Consider the following 24,901-nt stretch of genomic DNA (forward strand, 5'->3'; position numbering starts at 1 on the left):
TTACGCAGAAATAGCCTGTCAGTGCGAAGTGTGAGCAGAGCTAAAGGAGCAGAGTCTTGATCATTTCTCTACGCTGGGTCTATTTTTGCCGCTACACATGTTAAAATAAAGTGATAATGACCAAAAACACATTAAATGATAGTAAAAAGTAGCAATTTTACACAATAAATTAATTTTTTCTCTACATGCGCACTGCGCACGCAGTGTTTCACCTCTGCTTGCTCATGTGGTATGAATGTGTGCCAGAAGGAGACGCTGCTGCAGGAGGTAGAACGTTGCTGCGCATGACACACAAATGAATTGTGCAGACTCACACGTTGCTTAGGGCGACTTCGCTAAAATATTCATATAATATTTTTAATTATGGCATAGCTTTCCATACAATTAGGCTAATTAAGTAATGGCTAAAAAAAACACACAAACGTTTGATAAAGGCCCCACATGACCCGGCCCAAAGATAGTAGCAGGAAATATGTTAGGTTAGGTTAAACTTTATTTGTCCCCGAGAGGAAATTTGTCTTGGGCAAAAAAGGTGCTACAACATTGCTCTAAACAGACAGTAAAAATAAATAAAACAAAACAATTAGGAACAAACAGTTAAAAACATACATTGTTTACAGAATAAGACCGTATATAAGTATAAATATATAAAACACAGAACCCAGTCAGGTGCTAGCGTACTACAGGAGCAGTGGTATTGGTAGTGTTCAACAGTTTTATCGAGGTAGGAACAAACGAAAGCTTCAGTCTATTAGTTTTACACATTGACATTCTCAGTCTTTTTCCTTATGGTAACAGTTGATATTCACTGAACAGGGGATGTTTAGAATCAGCGCTAATACGTATCGCTCTTCTCATAGCCGCCTGTTCGTATAGTCTGTATGGGCTCATATTGTTTTATTCCCATAATTTTCAAGGCTGTATTTTGCATATGAACCAATTTATTTTTCAACTGAAAAATAAAATATCGGTCTGACCCAGCCCAAAGGTACGGTTGGGTTAAGTCTGGGCTCGGGCAGAGAATCTAAACTCTAGAGTACACTATGCAGCTATGCTGATTCCAGTAATTATAAATGACATAGCTCAAAAAGTTTAGTTCAAAAAGCTTTAAAAATCTAAGAGTAAGAGAGTTGAATAGATCTTTGAATCCAGGTTTCTTTGCATATCCTGTTTTGTGGACATTTTATACACAATACTACAGAGACATGTTAATAACGCCTGTCAATCAATATCAGTGGTCAAGGAAAACCGCATTGCTACGTCACATTGTGGTTGGCCTCAAAATCGATGACATTTGGATCCTATTTTAATGTCAGGAATTTAAAAAACAAAAAGAAACTTGTTTGTAAACTTGTTTATGTCACTTCAATATGTCTGCAGACACACTACACCTAGACAAAATGCTGTCCAAACAGCTTCCACAAGTTGATTTTGCATCATAGGTGCCCTTTAAAGTAAAACGTATTATCTTTCACAAAGATCATATCGATAATAATGTAAAACATTTTTGAAGTTGCACTGCAGCAATATCCTAGGGTGTAATAATTATTTTAATAAAGATAATTGTTTTAATTAAAGTCAAAACCTAATCATCATAGAACAGGTGTATTCAGCTGTGTCATTTAAGTGTTATCTAAAAAAATACATTAAAATTGGTATTTTTTTAGCAGCATATGTTTTTATTCTCCTGTTCAACCTTTACATGCTCCCTCTGAGCCAAATAATGAGAAAGAACCAAATCTCCTACCACAGCTATGCTGATGACACTCAGATCTAGCCTTACTGCCTAATGACTACAGCCCCATTGACACCCTCTGCCAATGCATTGATGAAATGAGCAATTGGATGTGCCAAAACTTTCTTCAGTTAAACAAAGAGAAAACTGAAATGATTGTGTTTGGAAACAAAGATGAGGTTCTCAAGGTAAATGCGTACCTTGGCACTAAAGGTCAAACGACAAAAAATAAGGTCAAGAATCTTGGTGTGACTCTGGAGCCAGATCTGAGTTTCAACAGTCATGTCAAAGCAGTCAGTAAATCAGCATACTATCATCTCAAAAACATAGCAAGAATCAGTTGCTTTGTTTCTAGTGAAGATTTAGAAAAACTTGTTCATGCTTTTATCAGCAGCAGGGTGGATTACTGTAACGGCCTCCTCACTGGTCTTCCTAAAAAGACAGTCAGACAGTTGCAGCTCATCCAGAACGCTGCAGCCAGAATTCTAACCAGAACCAGAAAATCAGAGCAGATCACACCTGTCCTCAGGTCTTTACACTGGCTGCCAGTTACATTTAGAATAGATTTTAAAGTATTATTACTGGTCTATAAATCACTAAATGGCCTAGGACCTAAATACATCACAGATATGCTCACTGAATACAAACCTAACAGATCACTCAGATCATTAAGATCATATAAACTAAAAGTTCCAAGTGTTCAGTCAAAGCAGGGTGAATCGGCTTTTAGCCACTATGCCCCTCGCTGCTGGAATCAGCTTCCAGAAATGATCAGATGTGCTCCAACATTAGGTACATTCAAATCAAGACTGAAAACACATCTGTTTAGCTGTGCCTTTACTGAATGAGCACTGTGCTGCGTCCGACAGATTGCACTATCATGTTTTTCTCTTCTTCTTCATTCTTTCATATCACATTTTACCTGTTTTTGTTTTGTTTTGTTTTTACGCATTTTTATTATTTGTTTTTATTTTTATTTTACTTGTTTTTTTTATTCTTGTTTATGTAAAGCACTTTGAATTGCCATTGTGTATGAAATGTGCTATATAAATAAACTTGCCTTGCCTTGCCTTGCCGTAGTGTCATGTGGCGACACGGTGGGTCAGTGGTCAGCGCTATCCCCTTACAGCAATAAGGTCGCTGGTTCGGGCCCGGCTGGGTCAGTTGGCATTTCTGTGTGGAGTTTGCATGTTGTTCTTGTGTTCGCAAGGGTTTCCTCTAGGTGCTCCGGTTTCCCCCACAGTCCAAAGACATGCGCTGCAGATTAATTGAATAAGCTAAATTGGCCATAGTTTATGTGTGTGAGAGAGAGGTTATGGGTGTTTTCCAGTACTTGCAGCTAGAAGGCACCCTGCTGACGTAAAACATATAAGTTGGTGGTTCAATCTGATGTGGTGACCCCTAATAAATAAAGGGACTAAGCCGAAAAGAAAATGAATGAATAAATATTTAGTGTTTATTCTTGCTATGTTTATTATTTTTTTTACGTTTTCTTTTGATTTGTTAGTTTATTAGAAATATTTAAGTAGCAGCATTCTAAAAAATGTTCAGTTAACATTAATTTAAAGTAACAAAAATGGTATTAGTTGTTTGGCTTTTAAAAACTTTAATGATCCTGCCTTGCACCTTTGAAAAGCAGAAATAAGGGTTACGCAAGACATTTAATTACTAAAACATCCACCTAAATCTCTTTTTAACTTAAATTGCAGCACAACCTACCCAAAATGTCCTTATAATGACTACCAAGAAGCTGCAAGGCAAAACCTAATTTTTCTTTTTTAATGAGCATGTTAAAACACGACCACTCAATGTCGCTTAAATTCATCATCAGCCCTTGCAGAGCCACAGTAAGGGGATTTCCAGTGCTGGTGCTTTGAAACAACACATTCTGCCTGTAATAAATCACCACAAGCCCATAAACTCCATGCCATTTGTTCAAAGTATTGTATTTTTTTTCCATACGCCAGAAGTCATTATTGATCAAGATCTTGTGTGTTTAAGCTCCAATCCATCTGCACTTAAAAGAAACCTGATCTGCTCTTCCTGTCCAGTGTTTTTTTCCCAGTGTAAAGGCCCTTCCCTGATCCACAGCATCAGCTCAGCAGGTTTCCACTACTGTTGATTCCCTCCTACTGTCTGCTGTTCTCACACTTCAGACAAAGATAATCTCACCCGCCTCACCTGCTGCTGCCAGCAAATCCTCTAGACCCCCCACTTGTTGCTAGAAAGAGAAAACCCCATCCACATTCTTTATCTGCTCCACAGAAAATGCTGAAAGGTGGACTCACAGATATGATCTGCATGTGGCATTTCTTGTCATTTCTACTGATGCCGAACATCTTGCGGCAGAGGCTTGGTCCATTGCTTGCAAATATGCCTGTCAGGAGGAGAAGAAGCAGAGGAGAGATCAGGTTTCCTCTTCATTCCTGTTTCTTGGCTAATACTGTTAACCTAAACTGTTTTCACTGCAGTAAATCTTGTAAGAAAACTTGAACTTGACAAATCTCATTTACAAGGGCTTGAATGCTTCGGGACAGATGTGTTGAAGCATGGCAAGAATTCAGCTTGTGAGGAATCATAATATCTCCACAAGAAAGACTGTATTTTGGGGAAACAAAAGTGCAATTGTGTTGACTAGTGCCATGAAAATGGGGACGTCATACGGGTCTCATGACACAGAGATGAGGTCTCGGATCACCCTGAAGGGGTTTATTTTACAATAACGATGTCCTAGCTCCACACTGCGCCACTTATTTTACGGCTATTTACTTATTTAAGCATTCATTTGTAAATTGTTTCAGAGAAGGAGATCATGGATTGGAACGAGTGAAGCCAAATTTATTCAGGCAAGTCATTAAGAATTTTTAAATTAATAAACAGTACTTTGTTTAGGTATTATAGCAAAGCGATTGCTCGTGTAATGCTGCATGTATTGAAAAGTTTAAAAAACAGGTTTAGCATCTACTTTCAGATTGGAAAAAATCCTCAAAGCCAAGACAGACTTTGGCGATGTCTGGTTCTGGTGCAAATCATTGTTTTGAAAGAACCGGTTGAGTAAAACATTTACACAGAAATTACTCAAACATTAAAATAAACAAGCCTAAAAAAAGTTGCGAGAAATTTACTGACAATTTTATGCTGCTGACACATTCAGATGCTGTCCGTCATCAGGCAAAACACACAGTGATGTTTAACTTATATGTACAATAACAAAATCTCATACTCATCCATTCATTTATCAGGAGTCGCCACAGCGAAATGAACTGCCAACTTATCAAGCATATGTTTTATGCAGCGGATGCCCATTCAGATGCATCCCAGTACTGGGAAACACCCATACACACTCATTCACACACATACACTATGGCCAATTTAGTTTATTAAATTCACCAATAGCGCATGGCTTTGGACTGTGGGGGAAACCCGAGCAAACACAGGGAGAACATGCATACTCCACACAGAAATGTCAACTGCTCCTGCTGGGACTCAAACCAGCGACCCTTTTGCTGTGAGGCGACAGTGCTAACAACTGAGCCACCGTGTTGCCCAAAATGCATAATTTCCTACTAAATTGGTAAATGAGCTGCATAGTATTTTTCAAACAGTAGGCAATAAGAACCTGGAGGAAATACAGGTGAGATTCTTAGGTGCGCATTTGATGAGGCCTATCCAAGTGGCTAAAAAAAAAAAAACGCACACAACTCAAACAATGTAGCAAAGGGAAAAAGTTCATATTTCACTGTCACGGCGTCATGGTCTGAATGGAAAGTATTTAGGGCATACTGATAGATGAGTTACAGTCTAGTAAGCATCATTAGCCAAACTAGAGTTCCCTGCACATTGTAAACACAGTGTGGGCTTCTGTTCCTACGTGCGCTCATGTGCTGAGATACTGCACACATCACATTAATTTTTATGTGAAAGTGTCCCTACATTTTGCACTGATGGGAGCCTTGTTTCTGTGCATAGACATACATTCTAAAATGCACAGAGGCATTTTCAGAAAGTAATTAAAAGAAGGAGGGGGGGATGCAAAAAACTAATTTTAAATGTAAATGCAAAACAATTTGTGTATTGAACTGTACCAAACGGTTCAAAATTAAATTGAGTAATTTTTTTTGCTGCTTGTTCAAACTACTTATTTAAAAGAAGTTGAAACAACACATTTCTTAATTTTTTAGACAACTTAATTGTTTTATGTTCAATCTACTTACAGTACATTTGTAAAAACAATAAAACGTTAACTTCATCAATTTGAGTTGGGACAACATAAATGAATTGTGTGGAACGCAACATTTTTTACATTGTATTGCAGCATTCCTAATATTCACTATTTATATGTAGCAAGTTTTTTTTTGCCACTTACTGGTGTAATAATGAAATGTTAAAAAAAAAAAACAGACAGTGAAATGGTTCAGTTATCAGCACTTTCTGTATGCTGCTCAATCTTATTGACGGATCAAAACTAGGGATGTTCACATTAACCAATTAACTGTAAACCGAAAGGATGCATTTTTAACCGATTAATAGTATCAGATTTAGTTTATATTTTTGTTATAATTTTTGCTGCATAAATGTGCAACACGTATTTGTTAACTTGGCGGGCGGTAACACGTGCCTACACACATATTTGACCAAATAAGCAAAATAAAAGGAGCAAAAAGAAGCACATTGCTTGTCACAGTTTGACACTGGCGAGTTAATGCCATACTAGTGCTGGTGGCCTCTCTCCTGGCTCTGCATTATAAACACCTCAGTGTCTTTGCATAATTAAAGAAAGAAGAAGAAACTTTCTGTTTTATAGCTATGTAAACTATAAAACATATGAAAATGAATGCAATACTATATGTAAAAAACAAAACTATTATGCTATATGTTTAAAACAGTCAACATATGCACCTTGTTTGTCTCTTATCACACGCAGCGTGCGCACATGAACTGTGGGTAAAATGGAAAAAAAAAGCACAAAGGTTGTAAGGTGAAATCAGATGCTCAAGACATAATGTTTAAAATAATGACTTGAATTAAATGCTGACAGAGGTTTGTGATATAATAAGAACAGCAGAGCATTAATTAAATGCATGTCTTCAGTTGAGCGTATAGCCTTCTTTTTATTTAACAAGAGAAAAAAAATCATATGATTGGAAAAAACAGCCTATGCTGGTTCTTAAAAAGTATTCAGTCAGTGTTTTTGTTTTGTAATTTGTAATTTAAGTAAAAAATAAAGGAAGAGTTATTTATTTTATTCTTTTTAAGTTAATTCTGTTTTTAGCTGTTGGAAACATTGTAGGCAAGTAAAGATGTTCTGTTGTAAAAAAAAAAAAAAAAGATTATAAAAAAAAGATTATTATCAAAAAAATGTTCTGTTGTTATATGTTCTGCATGCTGTTGTTCACATGTTAAAATAAATCTGTATTTTAAAATGCAATATTTAATGTCTCACACAAAATAGACACATCCATTTATTTTTATTATTAAATAATAACTTTTTATTAAGGCGACAGTAGGTAGGGCTGTCACCTCACAGCAAGAAGGTCGCTGGTTTGAACCTCCGCTCAGCTGGTGTTTCTGTGTGGAGTTTGCATGTTTTCCCTGCGTTCGCGTGGGTTTCCTCCGGGTGCTCCGGTTTCCCCTACAGTCCAAAGACATGTGGTACAGGTGAATTGGGTAGGCTAAATTGTCCTTAGTACATGAGTGTGTGTGTGGATGTTCCCAGAAATGGGTTGTGGCTGGAAAGGCATCCGCTGCGTAAAAACATGCTGGATAAGTTTGCGGTTCATTCCGCTGTGGCGACCCCAGATTAATAAAGGGACTAAGCCGAAGAGAAAATGAATGAATTTTTTATTAATCTGACTGACCGTTCAATAAAATTAACCAAAATGAGCATCCCTAATCAGAACTGAATTAGCCAGTTTGACCAATAAGAATCATTTATTACAGAGCACCGCCTAATGTTTCTCTGTAATACGATCACTTTAATTAATACAATAAACATTTATCCAAGCATGAAACACAGAACAAAAAACTCTGTTGAAAGCAAATGTGGAATGAGAAATAAAACATTCCAGCTCCAAACACAGAATCACGGCGCCATTTCATATCTCTTCTTCTCAGTTGTCTTCACGTTGTCCTCCTTTGTTTGAAGTCCTCTCTTGCAGCAGGCCAACAACATACATCTGCATCACCGTATTCAAGGCTCAGCTAAAAGGAAATTGCTTTAATCCAAAATTGGGTTGAAGCAATTTCCCCGGCCCCTTCCTTAAGCAGTGCCAGATACGGGGACCACCTCAGCAGAGGCTCATGCAGGGGATGAATAGCAGACCTCAGTGTCCTCAGGGCATGTTCACTCTCGTTCCATATGCTGCCTAATTGGTTTAATTACTGTAATTATCTGCTGGGGTTCACATTGTGCAGGCAGGAACGATTAATGGCTTCAAGAACACATGCAGACAGGAGCAGTAGAGAAGGGAACTGCTGAAGAATGCCAGCAGAACGAGGCTCAATAAAGTTTGAAAGGACTGTCACGGCCACTCAGGGACAAGGCAAAACAGGTCTAATTGAAAGAATACTACAGAGAACTTAAGAAATAGTGCTTGTGTTGTCGAGCGGGTAATTATTTGACCTGAAAACCTACAATAACACAGGGAAATGTCACGGGAAGCAATCATGCTAGTTTTGTACCATTTGTGGCTGTCTTCTTTAAATCGTAACTGAGTAAACAAAGGAAAAAGTTCATATTTCACTGTCATGGCGTCAAGGTCTGAATGAAATGTATTTAAGGCATACTGATAGATGAGTTACAGTCTAGTAAGCATAATTAGCCAAACTACAGTTCTGTGCACATTGTAAAAACGCAGATTAGATAAGCTTTGTTAAAGATAAACACATCAAGGACACTTTCATTACAAAGCAGCATTTGTTTATGCACTGTAGTAAATTTATACGTGTCGCAACTGCTAAACCCATATATGCTTGAGTCGTGAACATTTGAGGAGTAGAACAAAGCATTTTAGTTAAACATGCATTGGGTGTGGCTCTGTAATAATACCCTCATTCAAATGTGTTTTTATTTAAGCTGAGAACAAACATTGTGGCCTTTTGATATAACTAGGTTTGAAAAATCTTGTCAAATTTTTCCAGTTCACATAAGTTTTTACACACGTTACACATTGTCAACACATGTGTTTATATACTGCTCTGAAAAAAAATGCAACATAAAGGGCAAGTTGTTGCCACAAAGTAATGAAAAAGCACAGAAGTTGAACCAGTGGTTCTCAACTGGTGCTAGTGTGGGCTACAGCCCAAAAATCATCACTCATATGTTCTTTAGGATCACATACGCTGCTAAACTCAAATATACACTCACCGGCTACTTTATTAGGAACACCTGTCCAACTGCTCGCTAACGCAAATTTCTAATCAGCCAATCCCATGGCAGTGACTTAAGGCATCTAGGCATGTATTTAGGTATGGTCTAGACTATTTGCTGCAATGCAAGCCGAGCCTCAGAATGGGGAAAAAGGGGGATTTAAGCTGTGGTCACACTAGAGTTTAAGTGTGTGAAATTCTGTCGTGCGGAGCTGCGAAAAGGGGCGGGATTAAACAAGATGATTAGACAATAAAATAAGCGAGCAATTGCTTTATGCTTTAAATTTTTGTCCAGAGAGGTCATGTTTTGATCCTCGATTGGTATCACACAGTCAAGTGATGCGATTTCACAGCTCAGAATTCACCAAGCTTGAACTTTGCACCACAGCAACCTGCGAAACTTGACGCATGAGCCTGCGCTTCCGGTCTGACGCATTCGCGTGCGTATGAATGGAAGTCTATAGGGAAAAAAGCTCAGTGTAACCGCAGCTTTAAAGGGGTGGTCCACTACGATATCATATTTTAAACTTTAGTTGATGTGTAATGTTGCTGCGTGAACATAAACAGCATCTCTGAATGTAAAATGCTCAAAGTTCAATGCAAAGGGAGACCTTGATTTTTACACAATTTGCTTAGCAAAGCCTACAATGAACGAATTTTGGGGACTACCAAAAATAGTTCCGCCCCCTGTGAGATCACAAAGGTTAGTTTACTGCGCACCCTCACTGCACAGCTAAGGGCTGTGGCCTGAGGCACTGTAACGTTACAGCAGAGAGAGCAGAAATGCCATCCCTATTATTTTCACAGAGCTTCTCTGTTTCTGTAATCAAAGTGAAATTTATGAAAAAAATAACATGATATCCTTCAAGTGAAACATAAGCTCACATTGCTTTGCATCTTATTAACACAATCAAGCCTTAAAATTACTTTCTGGACCACCCCTTTAAGTGACTTTGAATGTGGCATGGTTGTTCAGGGTTTCTGTAGGTTTAAATTAAACTTAAGTCTTTTTAAGACCATTACGAATGAAATTTTAGACTTATACTGGGCATAAGACTAAGGATTTTTTTCTAATGATCCAGTTACTTCTGTAAATAGTTTTTGCATTAATGCAAGATCATGTAAAGGGATGTGTTGCTTTAGTTTTCTTTCCCTGCTTAGAATTTAATAAGGAGAATTTGCTGAAAACATGTGTAACAGTTGTTGTGATTTGTATCTCTTTGCAATAAAAGCCTCTATATATATATATATATATATATATATATATATATATATATATATATATATATATATATATATATATATATATAAAAGGTTTTAAAATAGTTCTTTGGTGATTGGGTGTCAGCCTGATAGGGTAGCTTTAATTGGACATTGGAAAATTAAGACCTGGTAAGACCTACAACACACATTTTCAGTGAATTTAACACTTTTTAGGGCTTACAATTTTGTTTTTGAAATGTAAGACTTTTTAAGACCTTGTGGAAGCCCTGTTGTTGGTGCCAGATAGACTGGTTTCAGAAACTGCTGATTTACTGGGATTTTCTTGCACAAGCATCTCTAGGGTTTATAGAGAATGGTCCAAAAAAGAGAAAATATCCAGTGAGCGGCAGTTCTGTGTGCACTGAAGTCTTGTTGATGCCAGATGTCAGAAGAGAATGGCCAGACAGGTTCGAGCTGATAGAAAAGGCAACAGTAACTCAAATAACCACTCGTTACAACCGAGGTATGCAGAAGAGCATCTCTGAATGCATAACACGTCCAACTTTGAGGCGGATGAGCTACAGCAGCAGAAGACCACACCGGGTGCCACTCCTGTCAGCTAAGAACAGAAAACTGAGGCTACAATTCACAATTGCTTACCAAAATTGGACAATAGAAGATTGAAAAAACATTGCCTGGTCTTATGAGTCTCGATTTCTGCTGTGACATTCAGATGGTAGGGTCAGAATTGAACAAAATGAAAGCATGGATTCATCCTGCAATGTATCAACAGTTCAGGCTGGTGGTGGTGGTGTAATGGTGTGGGGGGTATTTTCTTGGCACACTTTGGGCCCATTAGTACCAATTGGGCATCGTGTCAATGCCACAGCCTACCTGAGTATTGTTGCTGACCCAGTCAATCCATTTTTGACCACAGTGTACCCATCTTCTGATGGCTACTTCCAGCAGTATAACATGCTAGATCATAAAGCGCTAATCATCTCAGACTGGTTTCTTGAACATGACAACGAGTTCACTGTACTCAAATGGCCTCCACAGCCACCAGAACTCAATCCAATAGATCACCTTCGGGATGTGGTGGAACAGGAGATGGATGTGCAGCCTCTGCAGCAACTATGTGAGGCTATCATGTCAATATGAACCAAAACCTCTGAGGACTATTTCTAGTATCTTGAATCTATGTCATGGAGGATTAAAGCAGTTCTGAAGACAAAAGTGGGTCCAACCCAGTACTAGTAAAGAGTACATACAATTTATAATATCGTTGTGCATAATCACAATAGAAACATAATAGTTTGGTAATCGGTAATTATGGTTACTGTTTTGTAAGCGGGCGACACAATGGCTCAGGTTAGAACTGTCACCTCACAGCAAGAAGGTCGCAGGTTCAAGTTGGTTCGAGTCCCAGCTGGGGCAGTTGGCATTTCTGTGTGGAGTTAGCATGTTCTCCTCGTCTTCATGTGGGTTTCTTTCAGGTACTCCGGTTTCCCCCACCGTCCAAAGACATGCGCTATAGGTGAATTTAATAAACTAAAATAGCCGTAGTGCATGTGTGTGAATGTAAGAGTGTATGGTGTTTCCCAGTTCATGGTTGCAGCTGGAAGGGTATCCACTGTATAAAACATGTGCTGGATAAGTTGGTAGTTCATTCCGCTGTGGTGACCCCTGATGAATAAAGGGGCTAAGCCGAAAGAAAATGAATGAATGAAGCTAAAGCCAACTTTAGCCTCCTTAAAGTTCATATGCAAAAAGTAGACAAAAGCATATAAGCAATGCAGGCCAGATTACATTAAATGCAACAAGGATCAGTGTGGTTTTGTGCTGACTACATTGTTTTTGTGCGGTAAATAATTGGTTGCAAACTGCAGAGAAAAAGAAACCATCAACATTAAAGAGACATTTAAAAACCAAGAACTGTCATTTTTCCAGTTCAGCTTATGTAATGCTAATCATTGGGTTGGGTCTCTGCAGTCCAATTTAAATACACTGAATCGTTTGATTTGAGAACATTTTGTTCACTTTTGTGTGTGAAAACTTAAAAACTACAGTTGGGTTGTTAATTTGAATCCCAGTGTAAAATCTACGCCCTGAAACAACTTCAGGAACCACTTGGTTGAACATAGCAAAACAAAACACCAGTGATGATGAAAAAAGCAAACCGGTAAGTGTGGCAGCAATCCCTAAAGACGTGGAAAAACAGGTCAGAAAGACAAACAAAATGATTTGAAGAGGAGAGAGTGAGTAGAGAGTGAGAAGCACACAGAGAAAACTGAGGGAGGAAGACCAATATAGCCCCAAATTGGAGGATGTGTTTTTAGGTCAGAAACCCATCTCTAAAATTAGCCAGGGATGTAAATTCCACAACGGTTCTGGCTTTGTGTGTTCAGATGTAAAAGAGGGCGATGGAAAAGACAAGAAATAAATATAAAAGGAAAAACTCATACTTGAACTGTATAATGATGATTTTTACAATGGGAGCTCTTTAAAGAGCGGGGACATTTTCAAAGCCACTGTAAAGAAGGAGGAAACCTAAAAATGAAAGCCACAGGCCTCACACAGGACATTTTACCACTAAGGTTAAACCATGTGTACAGCGCATAAAGCACCACAGCCCAGCCTTCAACACAGTCCTCACCTATACTGTTGTAGCCTGTAATTTAAGCTGAACACACATATTGGGGAAAATATGACTACTAATCCACATTAAGAGTTAATTCTGTTCATGGGAATGGTCCTGCAAGCATGTTTATGTAAATCTATACCTCAATCATGTGCTAAGCAGTTGTTAAATATATAACCTACCCATCTTGCTTTCAGAGCAACCTGACACTGATTTCCCTTTCTTTTCATCGGTATTCTCTTTTGTATTTTCTTTACTGTCAACATGAAATGTCATTCACAACCCTTTATTTTCACAACGTGACGTATTTCCAGCTGAAATTAGATATTTGATGGGTAAAGAAAAAGAAATGTAGGGAGTGACTTGTTTTTGTTCGTCGGCATTGACTGTTGCTTTTGAATTTTAAACATCACAGTATTGTAAAAAAAAATGATAACCTACCTGAGTTATGAATTCAACCTCGCAAAACTTCGCACGTGAGCAAGATGAAAAAAAGCGTGATGTGAAAGAGTTTAACAGTAACGTTGAATGTCGTTGTTTTGAGCTGTTCATTCACTAACATGACTCCAATGAGTCGACTCTTTTTCACCGAATCCCAAAATGCAGCAAGAGTCAGAGCTAGTTCCGGTTCTTTTAATGATTTTATTTATTTATTTATTTATTTATTTATTTATTTATTTATTTATTTATTTATTTATTTTAATTTAATCTAATCTAATCTAATCTAATCTAATCTAATTTAATTTAATTTAATTTAATTTAATTTAATTTAATTTAATTTAATTTAATTTTATTTAATTTTATTTTATTTAATTTTATTTAATTTAATTTAATTTTATTTTATTTTATTTTATTTAAGTAAAGAGGTAGATCAAATTAGGCCTACATATAGAGACTAATAATACAGATAAATAAAAAAAGTGCACAGAATTTTACCTCTGCTGAAAAATCCAGCTTAAACCAGCAAAGGCTGGTTGCTGGTTTTAGCTGGTTGACCAGCCTGGTTTTAGAGGGGTTTCATCCATTTCCAGGCTGGCTTCCAGCCATTTCCAGCCTGGTCTTAGCTGGTTAGGCTGGAAAAAGACTAGCTAAAACCAGCTTGACCAGCCTGGTTTAAGCTTGACATAGCTGGTTAGGCTGGTCAAGCTGGTGCTAACCAGCTAAGATCAGGCTGGAAATAGCTGGAAACCAGCCTGGAAATGGTCAAAACCCCTTTAAAACCAGGCCGGTCAGCTAGCTAAAACCAGCCAAACAGCCTATGCTGGATTAATCTGTTTTTTCAGCAGGACTGCAAAGACAAACTAACGCCAGGGTAACAAAAATAAAAATAATGAGAAGTTACACCTTAAAGAGACACAAAAAAAGAACAAGGATACAGTTTTGTTGCTTTTGGATAAGAAAAAATGCTGGATAGCTTCCAAATATTGGTCTAGGTAAATTGTAAATAGATCAAAAAAGGTTTAGAGCCACTAAACGTTGTTTGTGAATATGAAACTTGCCTATTAGAAGAATACATAAATTAATTACATACACTTTTTCCAAGTTTTTTTCAGACTCGTCAAACAACCCAAAGAACATATCTTTAAATGAAAAAGGAAAAGTCACTCATAATATAAGATTGCATACTAACAAATCTGACCAGAATCTCTCTCTGTAGGAGCACTGCCGAAACAATAGAGTCTTCCTCCGAAGAGTGACAAGAGGAGCAGTTCATATCAATGTCAGACTTATATTTCTAAAGACAGGTCTTAGTAGGATAACATTTGTGAATTAATTTAAATATTACTTCTTTTACTTTATTAGTAATCAGATATTTGTGAGGCAAAGTCCATACTTTCTCCCATGGAATATTTTCAACAGCATTGTTCCAATAAGGTATTACATAAGGGATTGTTATTATCTCTCTCGGGAAGAGGCTTCTAATTTTACAGTAATTTTTCTGTTGGTCTGCTGAAAAACACACTTCCAACCACTGTATCAGTTAAATTCAGTGTGAGTGTATGGCAATGGGAATTTGACCAGAAGGGATAGAATTGACAACATGACATATTCACTAGTAGTAGCAGGAATGTTAAACTTCTTTAAGAAATCTGTATAGTTATAAAGTCTGCCTTCTGAGTTAAAGTTCTATTAATGAACTATTCAAAGGATTATGGAGGACAAAACCTGCAAAAATGAATAAATAAATATATAAATAAATTTGTAAATAAATCCATACAGTCACAACAGTATCTGGATGCAGGTATTATGATGCAAGCTGAGATTGCATCGCTCAGCGATGCAATGTCAGACATTCCTGCATAAATAAAATAATAAATAAATAAATGTACATAAAAATCCACAAATTCCTGCATAAATGAATATATAAATAATCGATAAATAATTAAATAAATGACACAAATGTTGGGCGAATAAGAAAATGTTAAACTGAACGTTTATTTTTCCTCTTTTTAAGCGATTATTCAACTTAGTTGCATATTTACTTTTCCTCAGGTCAACTAATGAGAGGGTGTCTGTCAATCATCAGAAGGCGGTCTTGATGCCATCATTGATTGATCGTTAGAAAAGTTTTGCATTCTATAATTTTGACTGGCTTCTGATAATTGACAGACACCCTCTCATTAGCATGTTGACCTGAGGAAAAGTAAATAACGTTATGGAACTACGTTCAAGAAATGAATAAACGTTTGACAGTGGGAAAAAATAACACACAAAACACAAAATTTACACAACATTCGTGTAATTTATTACATTATTATATATTTTTTATAATATAATTTGTGTGTGTGTGTGTGTGTGTGTGTATATATATATATATATATATATATATATATATATATATATATATATATATATATATATATATATATACTTATTTGTGTGCATATTTCTTTATTTAATGTTTTATTTATGCAGGAATTTGTGGATTTTTGTATATACATTTATTTATTTATTTGCATATTTATTTCTTGTTTTGTAGGTTTCGTCCTCCATAAAGGACACGTTTACAGAACTAAATCCCTAAAGCAAAAAGATTGCGACGCAAAAAAAACTTGAGTAGCTATTCCGCAAAACAGGTGGGTATTCTGGATTAGGTATTTTACGTTAATTGATCGTAATCAATTTTCCTCAAGGTCAAATAGGCCTATGCAAATATACATTAAATATGCAGATATTGTATTTTACACATGCTGACTGATATATAAAAATGTGTCTCACTAATATCTCATTTATAATTTATATTAGTCTCTTTATAACCTGTTAAAGGCACAATATGTAAGAGGTTTTCATTGAAAACCACTGGAACAGTATTTTGCTTGGTTGTGCACTTGCATTAGATTTCAAATGCATATATCTTCTAAATGTATTATGTTTTAGAACCTACTAGCTTATAGATAACATCACAGCTACTACAATATATTGCTGACTTTAAATTGTAACACTTTTGGACATCCTAACAAAAGAGGGCTTTGTAATGGAGTGCAATATGTAATTCAAAAATGTTTAATTCAGGGTCATTTCTAAATATTTAGAGAAGACTTGTCCTACTTTATGCCTATGGTGGTTACAGCCCTGAACACTCTGTCTGACAGACGGATACAATAAGACCAGTATTGTTAACCTGTTTGTTAAAGTGCGTTTTAACACAAAGTTTAAGTGACATCAATGGATCATCATATTCTTTGAAATAAGCTGCACCAATAAATCCTTCACATTGAGTCCAGGAACTTCCTTTTTGATCACAGTCAAACAGAAACTGAATCACATGGGGCACATATTGTGTAAAATAAAGGACCTAATTCAAGGCCACTGGTGCAAGTCCATCTGAACAAAAGATGACGAAGCTGTCTAGACAATAACAGAAAAGCAGAAAGACATTTGCTTCTTCTGTTCAACCTGTTTGACTTCCGTGATGGGATTTCACCCTCTAGCCAGCTTCCCTTGTCCGACTATTTTTGTGTATAAATATTTACATTCCAGCCTTGACATTTTCCACCTTATCAAAAGGGTGCATTAGTGGCATTGTTGGCTGCATCACTCAACGGCAGCTGATAAATTCAATACTCTGGGCGCCAGACAAAAGCCTCTCTTAATTTGAGTTCAGTGAAGCTGTGGTTACGGATGGACAGGAGGGGCTAAATTGAGAACAAAGTAAATTGTCCTGCACAGGTTATAAGGTTCATTGGTTTCTGTCATAGTTTACAGATGGACTGCAAACCAGCAACTAATTAAATAGGGGCTGCTTTGACCAATTAGATAATGCAGTCATGCAAAGCTTCTGGCTTCCTTGAGTACATTAGTGCTGTATTGACTTGCTCGCTATGAAAGAGCTTGATGCATTACAATGAAGATGCAATTAGAAACATCTTATTTTCTTTCTACTATGGATTTTTATTGTTGTGAGTGAAAAAAAATCAAAGTGACTGAGTTTAGAGGCTACAAAGATTTTATTGTGACTGAAAGACAAACTTTCGTTACAAATAAATCCCAATTCAGTGTACTTAAAACAATAAATAAAGTAAAAAATAAATAGACTATTAAATAAAGTACAAAACATTTGGCCCAATCAAACTTATTTTTGTTTGTGTAGAAATATATCCATGAATGAGTGGGATCTGAGTGTTTGTACTGAGCTTTACAAATTTCAATGTTTAAAAAAAGGTCAGAACCAAGGTCAAAAATAACAAATGTTCCCTTTCCGAAAACTCTAACTTTGCCAGTTTCAATGTCCCACTTAGAAAAGATATGAAACACAATATCAACCGCAAACAAACAGTAAATATGAAGAACCCACCTGCATTCAACATCTAGCAATAATCCGAACAAAGTGGAATTAACAAAGGGGTGTTCACACTTGAGGTTTGGTTATCTCAGTTCATTTGGTCTACACCGGGGGTGTCCAAACTCAGTCCTGGAGGGCCGGTGTCCTGCAGATTTTAGCTCCAATTTGCCTCAACAACATACCTGCAAGGATGTTTCTAGAATACTAAGAAAGAGCTTGATTAACTAGGTGTGTCTGATTGGGGTAGGAACTAAACTCTGCAGGACAATGGCCCTCCAGGACAGAACATAAAAAGAAAATATGACATTTAATCCTGGTTCCCCTGACTTAAAAATGTAAACATTAAGGGTGCTTTCACACCTGTGAATCGATTCAGGGAGGGAGACGCGAGATTACCGGGAGATCATCACTCGTTTGCGGGCATCCGGAAACTCGCGAAACTTCCCATCCTACTCATAATTCTCTCTTCATATAGCCGTAGGCCTATTACATATCCATAAAACACTGTGATATAACCACGCTCGGATCAGATCGCTTTCTCACTGCAATCGAACCACTCCAGGGTTCGTTTCAATCGAGCCGAGACCACCTCATTCAAGCGATCTCGCGCGATTACTTTGCCCTGTTCACATATTCCAAACGAACCGCGCTAACTGGGCAAACGAAATACGTTCCGAAACAAAAGTGTAGGTGTAAAAGCACCCTAAAAGTCCTTAATTTATGTACACATACTGGTACTATCTTCAGTTGGGAGCATTTGAAAAATCCTTAACATGTCTAAAGAAATCATCCATTGCACAGATAAACAGATCTGCTGTAGGAAGATGTCCCAGCAAGCATTTTTTTGTTTTCAAAAGGTGTCTAGTAGATGTCTAAGCATAGTCGTCTTGGCTAAAACAAGGCTAAAATTGGGCTGTCAGTGAAAATCTAATAGAAGTCTAAGAATAGGCCAAAACTAGACTAGTCATCAAATAAACAGAAATGAATGACTACACATATAAAGTTTGTCTAATCTCTCTTTTCGACCACTAGTCTAGTTTTAGGCTATTAGATTTTCATTGACAGCCAGGGGTTTCCCAGAGATGGGTTGCGGCTGGAAGGGCATCTGCTGCGTAAAAACGTGCTGGATAAGTTGGCGGTCCATTCCGCTGTAGCGACCCCGGATTAATAAAGGAACTAAGCCGACAAGAAAATGAATGAATGAATGACAGCCAGGGGCACATTTAGTGATTTTGGGGCCCTAAGCAATGCCAGCCATGTGACCCAAACATTATAAAATGCACCTTTATTTTTTTGACGTTTCATTGGATTGCCTTTTCTACATTTTATCGTAATACAAAATAATAATAATGACATGTGAAGCACCTTGTAAAACTTTTGAAACTTTGTTTTCTTAAAATAAATTCACAACTAAAAATAACAAATGAACTATTTCGTTTTTAAAATGAAATCTTTACTGATTTGACTGCTGGACCGGTCCATGATTGAAGGTGGGAGACACATTTGCGCAGATGTAATAATTACGATCAAATTAAAAAATTTTGACCCTCACCATACAAAATATGATAGAAAAAATTATTATATATAAATTTTTAGGTATCATTTATACTTCTAGGTATTTATTTGGGTGGCCTCGATTTACTGCAGCCCTAAGGGGATGCTTACCTTGCTTATTGGTTAAATCCGCCCCTGCTGACAGACCAAGTTTAGCCTTGTTTTAGCCAAGCTGTCTACGTTTTTATGTCTATTAGACGTCTATTAAACACAAAATTGTTTCAATTGTTTGTTTCAATCAAAGCAAACCTGCCAAATGTGAACACACCCTAAGTGTAAAGCAGATTCTTCCCTCTATAAATACAAAATGAAAAGAATCTTAACAATAAAACAGTTTTTCCATACAAGTGAGCCTGTTTGAAACCATAATGAGGTCCTGCAAGTCATAATAATCAAGGAAGGTCATATCCCAGCATATCTTGATCAGTTAATCATGAAGCAGATCTGCTGAAGATAGTCTCCGTGATTCACAGCTCCAGGCCACTTTAATCTCCTGACACACAATGAATAACAGAATCCACAAATCCCAGTGAACAGAACTGTCCGTTTGATCATATTCTTGGTCTGCGAGGACTGTCACTTGCTGCAAATATCTGAAAATCACAACCGTGCATTTGTTTACAGAACGCCGCTGGATCACATTTTCCTATTTGATTTAATCCGACAATCGCTTCCAGAACTGCGTTTTTCTTCTTAACTCGTTTCCATTTTGTCATTTTCGCTCGCTCTTTGTTCCATCCGATCCTTAATGTCATCGTGGCTGTAACCTTTCCTGACGATAAGGGATGAGACGGCGGCTAAGATTTCTGATTTAAGTGCTATTTCATGGCGGCGCCTCCGCTCTTCTTGTTTGCAGAGAAAACACAGGACTGAAGGAACGCCTCGCTGCTCTGTTTCATCTAAAACCAGAGATTTTTAAACTTGATGGTCCAAAGCATATAGCGCTGAGAGTGCAATTGTAAAGAAAATGTCATCGCGCGAGACATCAAATCACGGCCAACTCAAGCATGATTGAAACCAGAGAGCATCACAATCAGCGAAACATCACTAAGTCTTAACGCTCGCCTCCATATTCCTGGAAGAGAAAGACCTGCGGGTCTGTTTTTCTCTCGTAATTCAGTCAGAGAGACACAGTGCCAGTTCACCATTGGAAGAGAAACGAATAAGATCTGAAAGTAGCTAAAAGTAGCCGCTAACTAGCATTGATCAATCACTCTCTGGCTAAAATGAAGCATGCATATGAATCTAAAAAAAATTAAAAAGAAACGACTATATTTTTTCAAAGAAATAAAATAAACATATGCGTATGGTAAAAATAAGTCTAATATACATGGTTTTGATGCATACATCAATAGCTTTTTTGATTGTTTTACACGTCCTCCATTTTGTTGGTAAGTACGTCAAATGCTACACGTCTCCACGCCGGTGCGAGTCCTTCTGGCTAGTCTGGAGGTGTTTCATTATTTATTTATTTTTTGGCCAGGTGAAGGTCTGTCCCTGCAGTCCAATCCCAAGGCAGATGAGAGTTAATTGAGTCCACAGCCAAAGGTGCTGCTTAAAGACAATTCACACTGCAAACACACTCAGGGTGCTCGTCTGGTCTTTTAGTCCCAGGATGCTGTAGGCAATCCGCTTCAGGTGACCCGGCAGACGCACTCCAATGTTACGGATGTCCCTGGGAAATAAAACAAAAAGAGCATGGTTATTATGGTTTTACATTTTTACTTTTTTTTTTTTGCAATAGCTTTAGTTAATGTATTTATTAAGATTAACTAAGAATGAACATAAGCTTGTACATGATATATTTATCATAGTTCATCATTTATTGATGCATTATTAAAATCCTAAATCATGCTTGGGAACATTAGTTAATGCTCCGTGAGCTAACAAGAACTTTATTTTCATTAACTAATGTTAACAAAGATATATATAATGTAATAAATGAAGTTTACATGACTAATTAACATTTTTGCCCATATATTTAGTTTATTTATGCCTGTTTTTCTGTGATTCTGGTTACTTTTTTTGTAATTAATACCAAAATTGTATAATATACCAGTAGTTCTAAATGTGGGGGTGGTGGGAAAATGACAGGGGGGTCGCTTGTTGATTTTGAAAAGTTAAATAAATTGGTATTAAACTATTAAAATTGCCATATTTTATCCATAAGCAACAGAAGATAAAAACCATCAGACTTTTAATTTATTTTCATAGGATTGTGTGTCTACGTTAGATTACCAACACAGCAATAGCGTCAGCTGCGGCAGATTGATTTTATAGCACCAGGTTAAACTTTCTGGCTCCTTTATGAAAATCAAATTCATTAAAGATAAATACAGGCCACTACTGAACATTGAGGATGGTCGTGGTCCCCAAAATTAAATATTTATTTATTATTATTTTTTTTTATTATAGGAAGCTTTTTGGTTTTGAGTATAAAGAAGGATTTGTTTTATTTGCTGCTAAGCAGAAACCCCAGAAGTATAGCTCTATCACTGTTTAAAGCAAAAGAAAATACAAACAGGATCATACTTTTATGATGTTAGTTTTAATATTTAAAAAAATTAAATCAGAGAAATCCTCTCACTTTTTTTCTTTTTTTTGCTGTATCGAAAACGTACCGAACCATGACACCACTGTATCGTATTGAACCGAACCGTGATTTTTGTAAACCGTTACACCCCTAATTTAAACATCAGTTAACATAATTTGTTTGTTTGTTGGTATACTTTATTGTCCCTCAAGGGGAAATTTTCTGTGGACTCACAGGGCACTTCAGCAAGTTAAAAAATGATAAAATAAGCAAACATGCAAAAGAACTATATACAAAAAAACATAAGCACACTGTCGATCAGTGTTCAATAGTCTGACTGACACTGGTATAAACAGTTCTAAAGGCTGTTCCATTTCCAGTTGAAGGTTCTTTATCTTCTACCAGAAGGTAAAGATCATAGAAGAGTACACAAGATGGGATTGTTTAGAATTCTTTTCATTTCAATCAGAGTGTATTGCTCGTAGAGTGTTTGAGTACTGGTAAAGGTTTCTGATCCTATTAGTCCCATAACAATTCTGATAATATAAAAAAAAAATAATTTTAGATTTACAGAAAGATTACCATATCATGTAGATAGACCATATCTAATGACACTCACAAATACAGCCTGATAAAATAAGTACATGATTTTCTTGTTAACACCATAGAACCATAACCTTCATAGAAAATCAAGTCTTTGGTGAAGCTTTTCACAAATTCATTTTACATGAGTGTCCTATGTTAGAGACATATCTATCTATGTAAACAACATAAAGGAATTGTGTGTAATGCAGCATTTTTTACAGTCTACATATCAGCACACTGTCTGTGAGACTATTACTGCTGACGATAAAAACGATTTTTATTATATACTTTTATTAGATTTTTTTAATTTAATGTTTTCATTAGTTTCCATCATTGATATCAGCACTGTGTGAGGCTGATTAAAAATGACACATCTTCTCCTTTTTGAAAAAGTCATTCTGAATCAGCTGTTATCTGAGCTAGCACATTATCTGAATCCTAATTACATTTTTAATTAGCGCCTTGATGATTTAACAAGGCTTCCCTTCGCCCGCCGTGACTCAGAGCTGGCCGGCACAGTCAGCGGAGGACTTGTAAATAGTTTCTGGTTTTAAAGAGTGCTACCAGATGACACCAGATGGAACAGTCGGGCCATAAAGCAAAAGACAAACACATCAAAGGCATTTCTGGTGCTCCACACAAAGTTCAGCAAGCTTCGAGGCTAAAAACACCCACGGGAGCAGAGCCAGAGGTCCTCAAGCTGTGCTTCTCCTCCACTCCCAACCCTTCATCAGTCAAACTGCCTGCTCCGAGAGCTCTTTACCTCCACACACGCCCGCAGAAAGGCCTTGCTAAATATTTCATGCTCAAAGTAAAATCTGAAGTTCTATGAATGAAAAATTGTTTAATATCATGTCTTTAAATATTCACATGTTGAGTAAATTAGCTACTAAGGACACAGACGCAGCCTCTGCTAGTTGCCAGATCTAGTTATTATAAATGTTGCATTGTTGGACTTAATGTGACAGTGTTTATGATGTAATTAATGAGTTGATAAAGTAAGAAGATGAAGGTTGAGATCACAAAAATACAAGATCTGTACTTGTTTTGATTAATTTGGGGGGATTGCTTTTGTTTGTTTTGGCATTAGCTGGCAACACTCTACTGCTGGAACTTAAACTTACAGTCAGCAATCAAAAAAGGAGTTCACAGATAAGCTAAGGAGACTGTATTTGGGAAGACTAACCCAATGATCATCAAGATATTATATATGGGAAACTATCAAACGCTACAAAAACAGTGACATAATTACCCTTGTACACCAGATCTGCAGAACAGCAGAAATTAAAGCACTGGCCAGGATGAAGAGGGTGATATCAGCTTGTCAAGTGTGTGCACACAGTTCCTGTATCCAAATACTCCATCAGAGGCCAATGCAAATAAAGAAATTATACTGATATATGCTCAGTGCGCTGCAATACCATTGAAAATTATGTTCGTAATTATTTTCATATTTCATGCTTAGATGCTAGATTATTTAAGATGGTCAGACAGTAATTTATCTATAAATGGTTAAAATACAGACACAAATAATAATGTTGATAATATTAATAATAAATAATAATATACAGTTGCAATCAGAATTATTAACCCCCCTGTTTATTTTTTCCCCCAATTTCTGTTTAACAGAGAACAGATTTTTCCAACACATTTCTAAACACAATAGTTATAATTACTCATTTCTAATAACTGATTTGTTTTATCTTTGCCATGATGACAGTAAATAATATTTTACTAAACATTTTTCAAGACACTTCTACTGTGTCCAGTGATCTTTGAAGGCTTAACTAGGTTAACTAGGTTAACTAGGTAGGATAGGGTAATTAGGCAAGTTATGGTATAACGATGGTTTGTTTTGCAGACAACTGTAGACAACCTTGAAAAGTTTTTTTTATTTATTTATTAAAAACTACTTTTATTCTAGCCGTGATACAACAAATAAGACTTTCTCCAGAAGAAACTGAACTTTTTGAACATGTCTGAGTTTTTTACTTGCAGATTACTGCAAATTCACTACACATCTATATGGATATACTGTATTCAAACAGCAATACATTTAGTTAAAGTGACATGCATACATAAAGCAAAGTGCAAATATAAATACCCCTTTTTTAATCATAGGCTGTTACACAAACAGAAAGGGTAGAACGTGGTGACGTCAGTAATATGCAAAAGACGTATGATGTAATCTAGCAACTTTTTTTCTAGCAACTTTTGCTCAATCCTGTTCCTGGAGATCTACCTGTACAGTTTAGCTCCTGCCCTGATCGAACCCACCTGAACCAATTAATTAGGACCTGAAATCCACTTGATAATTACAGACAGGTGTGTTTGATAAGGGTTGCAACTGAAATCTGCAGGAAGGTAGATCTCCAGGAACAGGATTGGCCACCCCTGTTCTAGGTTGTTGCAGGAAGTGGTGTTAGTGAGGCCAGCAGGGGGCGCTCAACCTGTGGTCTGTGTGGGTTGTACACCCTTGTACATTGAAGGGGACTCTAT

General features: G+C 36.8%; 2 protein-coding genes across 5 annotated transcripts in view; both read right to left on the reverse strand.

Moving 5' to 3' along the window:
* Positions 1 to 13,554, reverse strand: part of fam131c (family with sequence similarity 131 member C) — a 51,848-nt gene extending 38,294 nt beyond the window's left edge. For 2 of the 3 annotated variants that reach the window (NM_001441900.1, NM_001441899.1), the window contains 1 exon segment: positions 13,389 to 13,554. The gene's annotated coding sequence lies outside the window, so the exon portion shown is untranslated. 3 annotated transcript variants of the gene reach the window in all.
* Positions 13,555 to 17,376: 3,822 nt separating this feature from the next.
* epha2b (eph receptor A2 b) overlaps positions 17,377 to 24,901 on the reverse strand; it is a 47,630-nt gene continuing 40,105 nt past the window's right edge. Inside the window, exons 17-18 of one of the 2 annotated variants that reach the window (XR_015523602.1) lie at positions 18,083 to 20,959; positions 17,377 to 17,832 (exon numbers count right to left, since the gene is read on the reverse strand). Coding sequence is in view for 1 of the 2 variants with exons in the window: in XM_087307171.1 (XP_087163297.1) it covers positions 20,851 to 20,959 (109 nt within the window). In the remaining variant the exon portion in view is untranslated. Of the gene's footprint in view, positions 20,960 to 24,901 lie in introns of both variants that reach the window. The other variant, XM_087307171.1, reaches the window with a different exon arrangement.

This window comes from Danio rerio, chromosome 23 (genome assembly GCF_052040795.2).
Source record: "Danio rerio strain M-AB ecotype USA chromosome 23, GRCz13ab, whole genome shotgun sequence".
Taxonomy (NCBI): Eukaryota; Metazoa; Chordata; class Actinopteri; order Cypriniformes; family Danionidae; genus Danio; species Danio rerio.